This window comes from Lingula anatina, chromosome 6, assembly GCF_051362555.1.
Source record: "Lingula anatina isolate TDL-2025a chromosome 6, LinAna3.0, whole genome shotgun sequence".
Classification (NCBI taxonomy): Eukaryota; Metazoa; Brachiopoda; class Lingulata; order Lingulida; family Lingulidae; genus Lingula; species Lingula anatina.
Genome location: NC_141772.1, coordinates 10,053,903 through 10,072,698, shown reverse-complemented (window position 1 = coordinate 10,072,698; position 18,796 = coordinate 10,053,903). Strand labels below are relative to the sequence as shown.

General features: G+C 40.8%; 2 protein-coding genes across 6 annotated transcripts in view; both read left to right on the top strand.

Moving 5' to 3' along the window:
* On the top strand, nt 1-12,633 carry LOC106177914 (uncharacterized). Of its 3 annotated transcripts, none has more exons than XM_087014719.1 (3): nt 1-434; nt 1,087-3,029; nt 12,039-12,633. In XM_087014719.1, coding segments are annotated over exons 2-3 (513 nt in total). In that variant the 5' UTR covers nt 1-434; nt 1,087-3,028; the 3' UTR covers nt 12,551-12,633. The 3 variants fall into 3 exon arrangements, with proteins under 3 accessions (XP_086870845.1, XP_086870847.1, XP_086870846.1); XM_087014721.1 differs by lacking the exon at nt 1-434 and adding an exon at nt 446-816; XM_087014720.1 differs by lacking the exon at nt 1-434 and having other exon boundaries at nt 838-3,029.
* LOC106162479 (uncharacterized) overlaps nt 1-18,796 on the top strand; it is a 135,701-nt gene that overhangs the window by 71,991 nt on the left and 44,914 nt on the right. The window lies entirely within an intron of this gene.

Here is an 18,796-nt window from a genome sequence, read left to right as displayed (position 1 = left end):
AAACATACATGCACAAAATCTACTGAAAAATAAAGCAGTATTGTGTAACAGACTTTCCATAAAGAGACGTCTAGTCTCTACTTTAACAGCCAGCTTTCCACAAAAGACAGTCAATTTTTTTTTAACCCTTACGTAGTTAATGCTGACCCATAAACTTCTGCTGTGCCCAATAAGGTCGCGCGCATTATACGTCACAGGTCTTGCGTTACTACCCACGTGCTACGATTTTTCCCTTGGGGGGCAGCAAGCGGACATTTTGTACAGGAGCAATGCAAAGATGGGTGAATACGATACGTTGTTTTTAACCGAAGACGATGTTCCCGGGGCGAAACTGCCAACACCAAAAGTAAAGGATCATGCCAACTTTGTTTTGGAACGATGTGGTTAGCATGTCAGTGGCGAGTTGGGGAGAAAAGAGCAGCATTGATAGCAAGGTACTGTGTAGGGGCCTACACGTGAACCGGCAAAGTTAATGATAATTTCGTGTTGCAAAAGCATAATTAAAATTTTTAGTTATTCTCCAAACGATACTATTTGAATAGCAGATACATAGATCTTACCAACAACAATGTAACATTTTGATGACATTGAAAATCAAAAGCTGATGTGCACGATAGTTTGAGGAGGACACGGCTACAGCAAGTTATGCATGAAATTTTGCTATATAACACCATATCATATGCTTGTGTCGTTGATAACTCTGTGGTATTATTGCTATTATTGCTGCTCAAATTAATACCTGATATTATTTCTCAGGCTGCCAAGTACATATCAACTCATTTTTGTGCCAGTTGACCATTACATTTATGTGTGCAGGTTATTATTATTACCATTATTATTATTTGATCAAGCACATTTTGATAAAGTGGCCATGCTTTAACAAGAGAGAGTCAAAATTCATGCTGAATTTTAAAAGATTGAATCATCACTAGTATGTGCAATTAAAGCTATTTGATTATACATATTTGATTTTCAATTATATTGATTATGATATGCGGTTTCTGCCTTTTTTCTCTCACCCTGAAATATAAATATATAACAAGTAAATTGATAGTGCTTTATTACATTTTTGCTTTATACTTTCAGATGCAAAAACTGCGTAGAAGTTGGTAAAGCTGTAGAGATTGATGTGAGCATAGATCAGGGGAAATAGTATTAGAGAAACTAGGTGGACAAGACACAGATAATGTACTAGTAGATCCATCATCACTGCAAGGGTAGTTTGTGTGATCCTGTCCCTGAAACTGTGCCACAAGTTTTCAACTGGCTGAGTCCTTACTAAGACAAGCCGCTGCGGTGTGAATTGCAATATGTACATTCAGGTTATATGTGTCAGATTGATGACAAAAAAGACCTCCACAATATAATTCAAAGGAGTTATCCTTGCATCTATGCCTCATCAAAAGTACACAGTGACAGTGACTAGAACATTGTTTGCAAATAGTGAGGCAGTGAAGGCTGCAAGGTGCCATTGTTTTTCAGTGTTAAGAATGACAGTATCTGTTTTTTATTACTTATTCATTTTTAACTCACTTTGTTCTTTAAAATGCCCATTCAGTTTAAGGTTGGTGGCAATATATGGTAAATCTGTCATGCCTGTACACATGTATGTAGAATTTCTCTTGCTCAAATTTCTACATTTATTGAGGGCATTATGAAGTTTCCTGACTGATTAATGAGGTTACTTGTAGAAATATCTTGCCTACACACATTTTGTGAAATTTTTACTACTTTATACATATGACTATTTACATGTCATCGTTTGTGTGTGAAAGGTACTTGGTATTTGCATTTTAGAACTGTAGATCTGTGTACCAGCAGATTTATAATGCAGTAATATATGTTGATGTTTCTGAAAATAATATTCATGTTTGATAATTAATTGGTTTGAAAAAAAATAACTCAAATAAAATTAATTCATTTTTTATTTTACGTAATCTGTTTTTATTATTTCTTCTAAGCATTTAATCATAACAACTCCCATGATGTCAATATACTGTTATTGTGTAATAATACTGAAAGGTTCCAAGTTTTTATGAACAGGCTGATGCTAACGTATTACAAATAAATATAAGCATCACAGCATATTTCCTTACTGATATATATATCGGACGTACCACTGGTATAATACCGATAGAGATACAGGTAAAGATGACAGCATTGATAACTGGGTTTACGGCGCTGTTAGTACAGCGTGGTTAGTGTCAGATTGTTATCTGATAAAGTTTGCTACTAGTACCTGGGAACAAAAGGTCTGGCACTGGACAATCAAGTTGATAAAATCACAAAAGCGCCAGTAGAAAACAAAGCATACCTGCCCAACGTTGATTTGTTCAGATTCTTGACTAAGGGGTGCGTTACAGGTGTCAAAGGCCAAGACTTAAACTTAGGGGTTTGGCATGTCACTGGACATTCCTCTCTATTTCTACCCAAATCTAATAAAGCCTCATTTACTTAACTTTGGCCAAATTTCAAATATCTACAGGTTGTGTAGTTTAATGCTTCGGGATTCTCTGGCAGCGGTTAATGTTGGGGACACCTGTGCGGCAGGTCCACGCACCTAGACCCACTTTTGCCAGTGCCACATTTTCCATTGCCGTAAATATTGTAACAAAGGGGGTCACAGGAGCCACGAATCTGCTATTTAAAATCATTAGAAACAATGTAAACATGTGCTGCACGATCGTCTGCTATGACCGGAATCTACTTTTCTTCAATAATTTTACATTAAATCTTACCTAAGACTTCGTTTTTCCTTAGAGACATATGTCCTGGAGTTTATCCAACTAAACCCATAGGTTAATTCTTCATTTAAATCCCAAATAATGGAAATACCGCGCTAAATCTACAATACACAAGTTAGTGACACTTCCATGCAGAGCGGCCATGCTGTTAGGTCGCGACCTTCGACCTTTGACCGCAGCGCGAGCATGACGTAACGGAGTCTATAAATAGGGCTGCAGAGCCAAAGCGGGGGTTCTTCGAAAAGCTGACTCCCCTCTCGACAGAATCAACAGCCTATAGTACCAGTGAGTTAGATTTTATTTAGAGGGTGCCCCCGCGGGGGTAACCCGCCTGTCATTAGCCATTTTCTATGTAGTTTGGAACTGAATTTAATGAAACTTTATCTAATTTTAGCAAGTTCAACTTGTAGTAGTTGCTAGATCGAAGTTACGGTCTCTATTTAGATATTTCGCGTAGCTTCCCCATGACCTCCCTTTTTTTTACTATTAACCGTTTTTCACCACTAATTACCCGCTTCTGTTGTTTTGCACTCCCTGTGCAAGTAATTAAGTGATGTTCAGTTAATTTTTTTTTTCTTCTTCTCTTTTACCTGTTCGTCTATGTTACTGTAGTTATCGCTAGGAGATCAAAGGTTATCTCAGGTTATCTCTATAGGTTATCTTAAGTTATCTTAACAGGTTATCTCTATAAGAGAACATGTTATCTTAGGTTATCTCTATAGGTTATCCCAGGTTATCTTAATGGGTTATCTCTATAAGATCAAAGGTTATCTCAGGTTATCTCTATAGGTTATCTTAAGTTATCTTAACAGGTTATCTCTATAAGAGAACATGTTATCTTAGGTTATCTCTACAGGTTATCCTAGGTTATCTTCATGGGTTATCTCTATAAGATCAAAGGTTATCTCAGGTTATCTCTATAGGTTATCTTAAGTTATCTTAACAGGTTATCTCTATAAGAGAACATGTTATCTTAGGTTATCTCTATAGGTTATCCCAGGTTATCTTAATGGGTTATCTCTATAAGATCAAAGGTTATCTCAGGTTATCTCTATAGGTTATCTTAAGTTATCTTAACAGGTTATCTCTATAAGAGAACATGTTATCTTAGGTTATCTCTACAGGTTATCCTAGGTTATCTTCATGGGTTATCTCTATAAGATCAAAGGTTATCTCAGGTTATCTCTGTAGGTTATCTTAAGTTATCTTAACAGGTTATCTCTATAAGAGAACATGTTATCTTAGGTTATCTTAATGGGTTATCTCTATAAGATCAAAGGTTATCTCCGGTTATCTCTATAGGTTATCTTAAGTTATCTTAACAGGTTATCTCTATAAGAGAACATGTTATCTTAGGTTATCTCTACAGGTTATCCTAGGTTATCTTAATGGGTTATCTCTATAAGATCAAAGGTTATCCCAGGTTATCTTCATGGGTTATCTCTATAAGATCAAAGGTTATCTCAGGTTATCTCTATAGGTTATCTTAAGTTATCTTAACAGGTTATCTCTATAAGAGAACATGTTATCTTAGGTTATCTCTATAGGTTATCCCAGGTTATCTTCATGGGTTATCTCTATAAGATCAAAGGTTATCTCAGGTTATCTCTATAGGTTATCTTAAGTTATCTTAACAGGTTATCTCTATAAGAGAACATGTTATCTTAGGTTATCTCTATAGGTTATCTTAGGTTATCTAAATGGGTTATCTCTATAAGATCAAAGGTTATCTCAGGTTATCTCTATAGGTTATCTTAAGTTATCTTAACAGGTTATCTCTATAAGAGAACATGTTATCTTAGGTTATCTCTACAGGTTATCCTAGGTTATCTTAATGGGTTATCTCTATAAGATCAAAGGTTATCCCAGGTTATCTTCATGGGTTATCTCTATAAGATCAAAGGTTATCTCAGGTTATCTCTATAGGTTATCTTAAGTTATCTTAACAGGTTATCTCTATAAGAGAACATGTTATCTTAGGTTATCTCTATAGGTTATCCCAGGTTATCTTCATGGGTTATCTCTATAAGATCAAAGGTTATCTCAGGTTATCTCTATAGGTTATCTTAAGTTATCTTTACAGGTTATCTCTATAAGAGAACATGTTATCCTAGGTTATCTCAGGTTATCTTAATGGGTTATCTCTATGAGATCAAAGCTTATCTTAGGTTATCTCTGTAGGTTATCTTAAGTTATCTTAAGGGGTTATCTCTATAAGAGGACAAGTTATCTCGAGTTACCTTAAGGGGTTATTACTATATGGAAACCGATTATCTTTAATGTTTGGGTCATTTAAAATTTACCGACATTTGCTCGTTAGATTAATTACCACTAGTTTCTGAGTTTTAAACAAGTAAGGCGACTGGCAAGCTTATTTAACTATGGTCATACAAGGTTAGATTTGTGATCTTTTCAGAGAGTGGCACCCTCTCTTTAATAAAGTGCTAAGGTCAGAGAATTCATTAAGTTACCTAATTAGAAGGGTGGACTTATACCGCCAAGTTAATGTCTTTATCAAGTAAGGCGACTGGCAAGCTTATGTAACTATGGTCATACAAGGTTGGATTTGTGAGCTTTTCAGAGAGTGGCACCCTCTCTTTAATAAAGTGCTAAGCCTAAGGTCAGAGAATTCGTTAAGTTACCTAAGTCAAGTGGTTTATGCTTTTAACAAATAAGGTGATTGGCAAGCTTATTTAGCTATGGTTTTACAAAGTTAGATCAGTGAGTTTTTAGAGGGCAGCACCCTCTCTTTAATATAAGTGCTCCTAGCCATTATTAAGTTTTTAAGTGGACAGTTGGCTGACTGAATATGGAGGTGTTTTTCCTGGTGAGGAGGGGTTCCAGCATGTAGGAATTGGTCCCTTGGCTGCAGTTGACAAGTTCCTGGCCAAGACCTTGGGGTGCAGTTGACAGGTTCCTGGCCAAGGTTGCTGCTGGTTTTGATGGCGAAGAGAAGTGCACATCTCATCCTCGGGTGAAAGGCCGTACGGGTCCGGGGCGCCATCGGCGCAGACGTCAACTTGGTGCTGTTGATGATGTTCCAGTCCAAGTGCGCGGTGAAATCCTCCATGAGACTTGGGGGTAGTTTTTATTTTAGTTTCCTTAGTTATCCCATTGGGAACACCAGATACCTTATTCAGCCAGCTGATACCAAGAAGAAACAAAGTGAGGGTCAACGACGTCCATCAACGATGCCATCCAACGCGGTGCCGTCAGCGAGGCCGTCCTTTTCGTAGTTACCACCAGAGACACCAGATGTCGTCGCACACTTCCCAATTCCATCAACGGTGCCATCTAACGCGAACCGCCAACGAGGTCGTCCTTCGCTTAGTTACCACTAGAGATGCCAGATGTCGTCGCACGCTACCCAATTCCATCAACGATGCCATCTACGCGGTGCCGTCAACGAGGTCGTCCTACGCATGGTTACCACTACAGATGCCAGATGTCATCGCACGCTTCCCAATTCCATCAACGATGTCATCTAACGAGAACCGTCAACGAGGCCGTCCTACGCATGGTTACCACTAGAGATGCCAGATGTCATCGCACGCTACCCAATTCCATCAACGATGTCATCTAACGCGAACCGTCAACGAGGCCGTCCTACACATGGTTACCACTACAGATGCCAGATGTCATCGCACGCTTCCCAATTCCATCAACGATGTCATCTAACGCGAACCGTCAACGAGGCCGTCCTACGCATGGTTACCACCAGAGATGCCAGATGTCATCGCACGCTACCCAATTCCATCAACGATGTCATCTAACGCGAACCGTCAACGAGGCCGTCCTACACATGGTTACTACTAGAGATGCCTGATGTCATCGCACGCTACCCGATTCCATTAACGATGCCATCCAACGCAGTGCGGTCAACGAGGTCGACTCCATCTCAGATGTCATCTCACACTACGCGCAACGCCAACTTCTCAATTTTATAGACATTTATGACAATAAGTCATGTGATAGTCACCACTGACTTGAGAATTTTATGGTCGATTTATCCGTTTAGTAAAATTTATTAAAACATAAATCTGCCTCTTTATTTCTGAAGGACAGGGATATACTTTCCCTAAGAAACATCCAAGTTCCCACGCCGCGCATGGGTGTCGCCGTCGCTCGGGCCCGACCCCTCGCGTTACAATGGTGGCAGCGGTGGGATCGTCTTTCAGAAAAACAGTGGGAAAGTCCTTCAGAAAATCACCCCCAGAATTGAGGCTAGATTTATTTCAACTTTTGGCAAAATTAATGACCATTTATATTTCATTGTTTAAGAGGAAGATGGCGACCAATGGGAAGCGCGAGGATGCAGATATGGCGAGTGAGTCTAAAGAATCAGAAGTAATCCTAAACCTGAGAGAAGCCACTCCACGGGAAGGAGCACCAGTGGGGTCCAGTGCCAGCACCATAGCTGAAGATGAAGTGGTGACAGAGGAGAGTCCCCAGGTTATAAGGCGATTTCTAGCTTCCCCGGGTCTACCGAGAGCAGGGTCCGGCCTAAACTATGGAAGAAGGCCCAGCTATGTCCCTGACCGCTATGAAGGAAATACACCATGGGCCGATTATTACTGTCACTTTGAGAGCTGTGCCAGAATAAATGGCTGGGATGAGGAGGAGAAAGCGAGCTTTCTAGCAGCCAGCCTACGAGGAACTGCTCAGGCGACGTTGAGTGACGCACAGGAAGATGGAAGAATGGTCTCATACCGCCAGTTAGTTCATCTTCTAGCTCACCAGTTTGGACCTGGACGTGGAGCAGAGCTTTACGTGGCCGAGTTAAGAAATAGGAGGAGGAGGCCTAACGAAACCTTGAGAGAATTGGGCCAGGCCATTAAGAGATTGACAGCCCTGGCGTATCCAGAGTTGAATAGAGAGTCACAAGATAGGCTGGCACGAATCCATTTCCAAGACGCTGTGGACGATAGGGACCTAAGGAGCAGAATTTTCCAGGCGCAATGTAGAAGTCTAGAGGACGCAATACGAGCCGCTGCAGGAATGGAGTCTTTCCTGGAGGCTGAAAGAATAGGAGAGAAAAGTCATATGAGAAGACAAGTACGTGTGACGTCTGCAGAACCCTGTGAAGATGAAAAAGTGAAACAGTTGGAACAGGAAGTGAAGAAGCTGAAGGCTGAACTAGAGAGACGCACAGTTAACCAGGGGTACAGAAAAGAAGCCACTTGCTATCAATGTGGAAACAAAGGTCACTACGCCAGAGACTGCAGAACTGAGCCACACCAGGGAAACGGAACCTGGTCACGTCAGTGGACCGAGACAAGGCCAAGAAAGCAGTAAAGGTCCCCAATGAAGATGATGGTGATGTACATAATGGGAGAATTCCGGCTTCAGATGTTAATAAGGGTTTGTTTGTTGTTGCTAAAATTTTTAGTGTTCCTGTTACGTTACTAGTTGATACTGGAGCCACAGACACCATCATCTCATTGAAAAGTTACCAAGCCATAGAGAGTTACAGAAGACCGACCTTGGAGAATCTAAATGAAGTTGTTTACCAGGCTGATGGAAAACCCCTGCCAGTGTATGGTCAAGCATGGGTAGACTTACAGGTGGGCCAAACTATAACCCAGAAGAAGGTGATAGTGGCAGAAGTTCCGTATGATGGAATCCTAGGCATTGACTTTTTATTACAGAAAGGAAGTGTTCTTGACTTTAATGGTTTCCAGATCTCCTGTGAGGGTCAGAAGATCCCTTGCGTGAATAAAGAAGCAACCCCTTTTATTGCTGCTGTGAAAGTAAAGCATAACACTTTAGTGCCACCTGGAAATGAAGTGGTAGTAGAAGGTGAGCTGTTCTCATCAGACCAACCGGGCAGAAGTATGAGTGGAATCATCGAAAATACCAGACCGGACAAAATTGCAGGTAGAGGATTGCTTGTGGCCAGGGCATTCCTCGACTTGTCTACAGAGCCATTACCAGTTAAAGTTTATAATCCGGGCCCGGATCCTATAACACTCTACCAAGGAACTACAGTAGGAACAGTCACTGAAGCGGAGGAAGTACAATCCCTGCCACCCTGTTCCACAGGCACGTGGATCAGATCTGTGAACAAGTCACCAGCAACGCCTGACTTACCAGAGTTTTTGCACGATATTTGGCGTAGAAGTTGCAAGCATTTAAGTGAAGCAGAAAAAGAAGACGTAAAGCAGCTACTGACTGAATTCCAAGACATCTTCGCAGAAGGGGACATGGACTTAGGAAGAACCGACGTAGTTAAACACAGTATAGACACAGGGAATGCCACTCCGATCCGACAACCTTATCGTCGCCTTCCTAACAAGCAAATAGAAGAAGCAGCAGAACATGTGAAGACAATGTTGAAACAAGGTGTCATTGAACCTTCCTACAGTCCCTGGGCTTCGCCTATCGTACTAGTGAAGAAGAAAGATGGGTCCACCAGATTTTGTGTAGATTATCGTAAACTAAATGCCGTCACGATTAAAGACTCGTATCCACTTCCACGCATAGATGACACCCTTGATGCCCTCTCTGGTGCTATCTGGTTTTCTACAGCTGACCTCGCCAGTGGATATTGGCAAGTGGAACTCGATAAAGAAGCTAAGGAGAAGTCAGCATTCACAGTCCGTGGCAGACTATACCAATGGCGGGTTATGCCGTTTGGGCTTTGCAATGCTCCTGCAACGTTCGAACGCCTTATGGAGAGAATTTTATCAGGGTTACACTGGCAGACGCTGTTAGTCTACTTAGACGATGTCATTGTATATGGGAAGACTTTTGAAGAGGAACTTGGGCGTCTTCGAGAGGTGTTTGGAAGATTGCGCGAAGCAAAGTTAAAACTCAAGCCTAATAAGTGTCATTTCTTTCAAAAAGAAGTTACCTACCTGGGCCATATAGTATCCGCAGAGGGAATACAGACGGATCCCGAGAAGATTCAGGCAGTCAAAGATTGGGTGGTACCCAAGACAGTCACAGAAGTAAGAAGTTTCCTAGGGTTAGCATCATACTACCGAAGATTCATACGAGGGTTTGCCAAGATAGCAAGGCCACTTCACAAGTTAACCGAGAAGGGAGACCAGTTCCGATGGACACAGGAAAGTGAAGAAGCTTTTCAAGAGTTGAAAAATAAGTTGACGCGTTCTCCGATTCTGGCATATCCAAGGGCCGAGGGGAAGTTTATTTTAGACACCGACGCAAGTAATTGTGGAATTGGAGCTGTCCTGTCACAAGTTCAAGACGGGCAAGAAAAGGTCATTGCTTATGCCAGCAAAGCTTTAGGAAAAGCTGAAAGAAACTATTGTGTAACCAGGAAAGAATTTCTCGCAGCTGTCCACTTTATGAAACATTTTCGGCAATATCTGTATGGACAAGATTTCACCCTCAGAACCGACCATGCCGCATTGACTTGGCTTTTACGTATGAAAGACGCCGAAGGTCAGTTAGCACGTTGGATCCAGGTAGTAGAGGAATACCAACCCAGATTGGAACACAGAGCCGGGAGGAGTCACGGAAACGCAGATGGTCTTTCCAGAAAACCCTGTCACCAATGTGGAAGACCTGAGGAGGAGGAACAACAAGGCAAAATACTGAAGAGACGGTGGGTGAAGAAGAATCACCTATACCAAGAACCGGGATTCGTAAGAACAATCTCTCTTCGCCCTGAGATTTCGCTAGAAAACATTAAAGCAGAGCAGGAAAGGGACCCTGACATTGCACCTGTTGTCAAAGCTTTGAGAGAAAGTGCTGAACCACCAGCGTACGGCGTCAGCCCATGGACGGCAGCCACAAAACATTACTTTAGTAAGTGGGAACAGTTAAAACTCGAGACTGAAGTATTATGTACTCAGGAGCAGTCCAATGATGGGAAGATAGAGCGAAGCTTGATTATTATTCCAAGAGTATTCAGGGATGAAATTCTGAAAGGCTGTCACTCCGATCCAACAGCGGGCCACTTGGGCGAGAAAAGAACACTTGGGCGCATACAAGAAAGGTACTGGTGGTCGGGGATAACTGCCGATGTGCATTCCTGGTGCCGATCTTGTGAGCAGTGTCAGGCCCATCAATCGACGGGCAAAAGATTTAGAGGATCTCTGCAGCAATCTCTGGTGGGAGCACCAATGGAACGTTTAGGAGTAGATATCCTTGGTCCTTTTCCAGAAACACATAGGGGAAATCGGGTTATCCTAGTTGTGTGCGACTATTTTACAAAATGGGTGGAGGCTTTTCCATTACCAAACCAAGAGGCAGACACAGTGGCGTCAAAGCTAGTAGAAGAAGTGATAAGCAGATTTGGAACTCCTACTTCAATACACTCAGACCAGGGAAGAAATTTTGAGTCAAATGTTTTTCAGGAAATTTGTCAAATTATGGGAATCAACAAAACGAGAACCACGCCTTTCAACCCTAAGTCCGATGGCTTGGTTGAGAGATTTAATCGTACTCTCTTGGCAGGAATCTCAAAAATGCTGGCACCTGAACAGCAGCAGAAAGATTGGGACACGAGAATTCCTCTTTATCTGATGGCTTATCGAAGTTCCCGGCATGAATCTACGGGAGAGACACCCAATATGCTTATGCTGGGCAGAGAAGTAGATCTGCCAGTTCACCTGATGATAGAGGAACCACCTATGAATCAACTGCAAACGAACTACGCACGCCAATTACGGGAGAATCTAGCTACAGTGTGGCAGCGTGCAGGAGAAAAGTTGAAGAAAAGTGCTCAAATCCAGAAGCGTAACTACGACCTCCGTGTCCATGGTCAGAAATATGAAGTGGGAGATAAAGTGTGGTATTACGATTTTTCCAAGAAGAAAGGCTTCAGCCCGAAGTTACAGCAGAAGTGGTCTGGCCCTTTTGAAATTTTAGAGAGAATTTCGGATTTGATCTATCGAATTAGACTAAATCGCAACAAATTTCGTGTCGTCCACTACGACAATTTGAAACCCTACTGCCAGTAGAAGATTACAGGTGTGATGTATGGATCTCCCTATTCCTTCCCAGACGGTGGCACTCTGTCTCGGCTGGCTCAAGTTGCTCAAAGCTCTCAGCTCCCCTGAGAGTGGAGGGCGAGGCGAGCTGTCCAAAGGTCAGGCAGCCAGGCCACTGAAAGGGGAGGAGTGAGAGTTTCCGCATCCACTTAATTTTATTCAAATTTATTAAGGAATTTGGCAGAATTGTTTGTTTTTTTTTTTGTTTGTTTTTTTTTTACTAATCACTGAATAACCTACCCCCTTATCTGTGCTGAAGGTCACGAAAAAAAAAAAAAAAAAAATCTTATGAACGCATAAAATGAAATGAATGATAAATCCACCTTTATTTTAGTGATGCCAGGTCAGAAATGCAAGTACTGCAGTTTACATTTTTCCTCAAGATCGAACCGCAGGAGGCATGAAGTGGCCATGCACGAAACGTATAAGTGCATGGAGAAGAATTGCGACAGGTCTTATACCACAGAAAGCGAATTGATGAAACATCAACAGGCCCGTCACCAGCCAGTGCAGGTAATGGTGGGGAGGGAAGAGGAAGCCTCCCTCCTTGAGGAAACACCAGCAGAAGAGCCCCCAAGGAAAGCTCCACGCCCGACAACAGGTGGGAAGGGTATCAGGCTGAACATGACGCCAGAGCCCCCAACAGGAGGTTGGTCATCGGACGAGGACGTGGACGTGGAGGATGGTGAGAGTACACCAATGCCTGCCAGGAAGTCACTTGCTGCACGTGTAGATCAGTCAGACACAAGCATTGCCACCCTGTATGGCAGGGTGACAAGGTTCACTGAAAAGGAAACAATTTATCCAGATGGAAGACGAATGATCGTTAGAAATTTCTTTTGTTGACTGCAATGCTTATCTAAGACGATGTTTATGAATTATTATTACTATTAAAATCATTTTTTTTTTAAGGCAAAGTGTAATCATTTTTTTTTTTTTTTTTTTTTTTTTTTTTTTTTAGACTTAAAATGAATCTCTTCTCACAGACTATACAGGGACAGTACTCTTGCGGACAATATTCAATAACTTAAAATGTACTCATGGCCATCTGTTATATAGTTTTCACTTTATTAAAATAGTGTTTATCTACCTACAGTACTTGTTCTTGATTCAGGAGAATCAATTTTAAAAGGGTGGGGGCAGTGTAACAAAGGGGGTCACAGGAGCCACGAATCTGCTATTTAAAATCATTAGAAACAATGTAAACATGTGCTGCACGATCGTCTGCTATGACCGGAATCTACTTTTCTTCAATAATTTTACATTAAATCTTACCTAAGACTTCGTTTTTCCTTAGAGACATATGTCCTGGAGTTTATCCAACTAAACCCATAGGTTAATTCTTCATTTAAATCCCAAATAATGGAAATACGGCGCTAAATCTACAATACACAAGTTAGTGACACTTCCATGCAGAGCGGCCATGCTGTTAGGTCGCGACCTTCGACCTTTGACCGCAGCGCGAGCATGACGTAACGGAGTCTATAAATAGGGCTGCAGAGCCAAAGCGGGGGTTCTTCGAAAAGCTGACTCCCCTCTCGACAGAATCAACAGCCTATAGTACCAGTGAGTTAGATTTTATTTAGAGGGTGCCCCCGCGGGGGTAACCCGCCTGTCATTAGCCATTTTCTATGTAGTTTGGAACTGAATTTAATGAAACTTTATCTAATTTTAGCAAGTTCAACTTGTAGTAGTTGCTAGATCGAAGTTACGGTCTCTATTTAGATATTTCGCGTAGCTTCCCCATGACCTCCCTTTTTTTTACTATTAACCGTTTTTCACCACTAATTACCCGCTTCTGTTGTTTTGCACTCCCTGTGCAAGTAATTAAGTGATGTTCAGTTAATTTTTTTTTTCTTCTTCTCTTTTACCTGTTCGTCTATGTTACTGTAGTTATCGCTAGGAGATCAAAGGTTATCTCAGGTTATCTCTATAGGTTATCTTAAGTTATCTTAACAGGTTATCTCTATAAGAGAACATGTTATCTTAGGTTATCTCTATAGGTTATCCCAGGTTATCTTAATGGGTTATCTCTATAAGATCAAAGGTTATCTCAGGTTATCTCTATAGGTTATCTTAAGTTATCTTAACAGGTTATCTCTATAAGAGAACATGTTATCTTAGGTTATCTCTATAGGTTATCCCAGGTTATCTTAATGGGTTATCTCTATAAGATCAAAGGTTATCTCAGGTTATCTCTATAGGTTATCTTAAGTTATCTTAACAGGTTATCTCTATAAGAGAACATGTTATCTTAGGTTATCTCTACAGGTTATCTTAGGTTATCTTAATGGGTTATCTCTATAAGATCAAAGGTTATCTCAGGTTATCTCTATAGGTTATCTTAAGTTATCTTAACAGGTTATCTCTATAAGAGAACATGTTATCTTAGGTTATCTCTACAGGTTATCCTAGGTTATCTTAATGGGTTATCTCTATAAGATCAAAGGTTATCCCAGGTTATCTTCATGGGTTATCTCTATAAGATCAAAGGTTATCTCAGGTTATCTCTATAGGTTATCTTAAGTTATCTTAACAGGTTATCTCTATAAGAGAACATGTTATCTTAGGTTATCTCTATAGGTTATCCCAGGTTATCTTCATGGGTTATCTCTATAAGATCAAAGGTTATCTCAGGTTATCTCTATAGGTTATCTTAAGTTATCTTAACAGGTTATCTCTATAAGAGAACATGTTATCTTAGGTTATCTCTATAGGTTATCTTAGGTTATCTAAATGGGTTATCTCTATAAGATCAAAGGTTATCTCAGGTTATCTCTATAGGTTATCTTAAGTTATCTTAACAGGTTATCTCTATAAGAGAACATGTTATCTTAGGTTATCTCTACAGGTTATCCTAGGTTATCTTAATGGGTTATCTCTATAAGATCAAAGGTTATCCCAGGTTATCTTCATGGGTTATCTCTATAAGATCAAAGGTTATCTCAGGTTATCTCTATAGGTTATCTTAAGTTATCTTAACAGGTTATCTCTATAAGAGAACATGTTATCTTAGGTTATCTCTATAGGTTATCCCAGGTTATCTTCATGGGTTATCTCTATAAGATCAAAGGTTATCTCAGGTTATCTCTATAGGTTATCTTAAGTTATCTTTACAGGTTATCTCTATAAGAGAACATGTTATCCTAGGTTATCTCAGGTAATCTTAATGGGTTATCTCTATGAGATCAAAGCTTATCTTAGGTTATCTCTGTAGGTTATCTTAAGTTATCTTAAGGGGTTATCTCTATAAGAGGACAAGTTATCTCGAGTTACCTTAAGGGGTTATTACTATATGGAAACCGATTATCTTTAATGTTTGGGTCATTTAAAATTTACCGACATTTGCTCGTTAGATTAATTACCACTAGTTTCTGAGTTTTAAACAAGTAAGGCGACTGGCAAGCTTATTTAACTATGGTCATACAAGGTTAGATTTGTGATCTTTTCAGAGAGTGGCACCCTCTCTTTAATAAAGTGCTAAGGTCAGAGAATTCATTAAGTTACCTAATTAGAAGGGTGGACTTATACCGCCAAGTTAATGTCTTTATCAAGTAAGGCGACTGGCAAGCTTATGTAACTATGGTCATACAAGGTTGGATTTGTGAGCTTTTCAGAGAGTGGCACCCTCTCTTTAATAAAGTGCTAAGCCGAAGGTCAGAGAATTCGTTAAGTTACCTAAGTCAAGTGGTTTATGCTTTTAACAAATAAGGTGATTGGCAAGCTTATTTAGCTATGGTTTTACAAAGTTAGATCAGTGAGTTTTTAGAGGGCAGCACCCTCTCTTTAATATAAGTGCTCCTAGCCATTATTAAGTTTTTAAGTGGACAGTTGGCTGACTGAATATGGAGGTGTTTTTCCTGGTGAGGAGGGGTTCCAGCATGTAGGAATTGGTCCCTTGGCTGCAGTTGACAAGTTCCTGGCCAAGACCTTGGGGTGCAGTTGACAGGTTCCTGGCCAAGGTTGCTGCTGGTTTTGATGGCGAAGAGAAGTGCACATCTCATCCTCGGGTGAAAGGCCGTACGGGTCCGGGGCGCCATCGGCGCAGACGTCAACTTGGTGCTGTTGATGATGTTCCAGTCCAAGTGCGCGGTGAAATCCTCCATGAGACTTGGGGGTAGTTTTTATTTTAGTTTCCTTAGTTATCCCATTGGGAACACCAGATACCTTATTCAGCCAGCTGATACCAAGAAGAAACAAAGTGAGGGTCAACGACGTCCATCAACGATGCCATCCAACGCGGTGCCGTCAGCGAGGCCGTCCTTTTCGTAGTTACCACCAGAGACACCAGATGTCGTCGCACACTTCCCAATTCCATCAACGGTGCCATCTAACGCGAACCGCCAACGAGGTCGTCCTTCGCTTAGTTACCACTAGAGATGCCAGATGTCGTCGCACGCTACCCAATTCCATCAACGATGCCATCTACGCGGTGCCGTCAACGAGGTCGTCCTACGCATGGTTACCACTACAGATGCCAGATGTCATCGCACGCTTCCCAATTCCATCAACGATGTCATCTAACGAGAACCGTCAACGAGGCCGTCCTACGCATGGTTACCACTAGAGATGCCAGATGTCATCGCACGCTACCCAATTCCATCAACGATGTCATCTAACGCGAACCGTCAACGAGGCCGTCCTACACATGGTTACCACTACAGATGCCAGATGTCATCGCACGCTTCCCAATTCCATCAACGATGTCATCTAACGCGAACCGTCAACGAGGCCGTCCTACGCATGGTTACCACCAGAGATGCCAGATGTCATCGCACGCTACCCAATTCCATCAACGATGTCATCTAACGCGAACCGTCAACGAGGCCGTCCTACACATGGTTACTACTAGAGATGCCTGATGTCATCGCACGCTACCCGATTCCATTAACGATGCCATCCAACGCAGTGCGGTCAACGAGGTCGACTCCATCTCAGATGTCATCTCACACTACGCGCAACGCCAACTTCTCAATTTTATAGACATTTATGACAATAAGTCATGTGATAGTCACCACTGACTTGAGAATTTTATGGTCGATTTATCCGTTTAGTAAAATTTATTAAAACATAAATCTGCCTCTTTATTTCTGAAGGACAGGGATATACTTTCCCTAAGAAACATCCAAGTTCCCACGCCGCGCATGGGTGTCGCCGTCGCTCGGGCCCGACCCCTCGCGTTACAATATCAAATTTGTGAATAGAATGAGGAATAATGACAGTTTTGAAAAATGTTTGGAAGTACTTGTCACCTTCGTCACAGTAACCACATGGGCTGTGCTGCCCCCCCTCAACAGGCGACACCTTGCGGAGCAAGCGTGCGTAATCCAGAGTGCAACTGAAAATAACCTTGTCGCGCGACCTTATTAATATTGCGAGCTAGCCTTGAAAAGCCGGGTCACCCCAGTAAATTGGCCATAATTTATTTGTTTGCCTTTATTACCCATACAAAGTATACATTTTTAAAACCCAATATTTCAAGCTAAATGAAAATGGAATAACTTTTATATTTACATGCAGTATCAAGAGTTATGGCCAGTTAAAAACTACAATTTCTTATTTGGTAATGAGTAAAAAAAAAAAGTTGATTTATCTTATGCACTTTTTTTTTTCATTTGCCCACTTGTTCGCCTGAAAATTCTGAGGGATTATGCCAATTATGTTAACTTTCAAGTTACCTCCATTAGTTTGCAAGTTATGTTCATTTTGCTACCAGGGCTCCGTATCTAAAAAAGTTCGCTATGTTGCACACGTGCGTTAGTGTCAATAACCAATTCTATTTCGAGATATGGGGCCATGGAATCGAGACACTTGCGCACGTGTGCAACATAGCGAACCTTTTGAGATACGGAGTCCAGGTATGCTTGAGCCAGCTTTTCAGCTCACCTGAACATTGTGGATCAGTACTGACTTATAAGTAAAATTTCAACACCATCAGTTTCAGAATACTGCATAAAAAGACGCATGTATACTATTGTTGTTAAAATATAATATTATTTCCCTATTATTTGAAATTTTTCAATCATTTCAATAACAGTATCCATTCACATGCCCCTACTGTAGTGAGGTGCCACCATCTTGATCTTACTTCTCCAATTAAGTCTAGAAAATTACCATTTTCTCACTCAAATATATTTTTTATTTGTACTTTAAAAATGGCAACAATGAGAGATAGGAAAATACCCGACTAATGTGACAAAAGAGCATAGAAGCTGATCATCTTTCCAAGATATGCATGGGTGCGGTATTGGGCCTTTGCGGCATAAGAAAAATTATTCCGAAGATATGACTTGATTTGTAAGGACAGGAAGATCTCCTAGATAAGAATACAAGAATATTTGATAAGTTGAACAGAATCAATATTTTTATGTACAGACACAGATGTGTACATAAAGCCGTCACCTGCATCTGTCGTAGCCATCATCCCTGTCGCCGTTGTCACCGTGCACTTTTACTGATGACACGATAAGTGGAAAACCATTTTATCTTTTGGCTTGAAACTTACAGAACTGATGAATATTCATAATAGGCAGGTCAAGTTCGGAAATCAGCATGATCAGGCCATTTTTAGGGAAGTTATGCTGTTTTTTCACTTTTTCAGCATATATACAGCACCGATAACATGATAAGTGAAAAAACGTTTAACCTTTTGGCTTGAAACTTACAGAACTGATGAGTATTTATAATATGCAGGTCAAGTTTGAAAATCAGCATGATCGGGCCATTTTTATGGAAGTTATCCTGTTTTTTTTTTTTGTTTTTTTTTTTTCAATTTTTTCAGCATTTTATAACACTGATATCATGATAAGTGTACAAATGTATTTCTTTTTGAACTGAAACTTACAGAACTGATGAATATTCATAATATGCAGGTCAGGTTCGAAAACTGGCTTGATTGGACTATTTTTACAAAAGTTATGCTGTTTTTATTTTCCATTATTCAGCATATATGCAACACTGATAACATATTTTAAGGAAAACCAATCAGCCTTTTGTCTTGAAACTCACGGGAGTGATCAGTCTGACTAGTAAACAGATCAAGTTTGAAAATAAGCTTGATCAGTTAATAGTCAGAAAAGTTTCATTTATGCT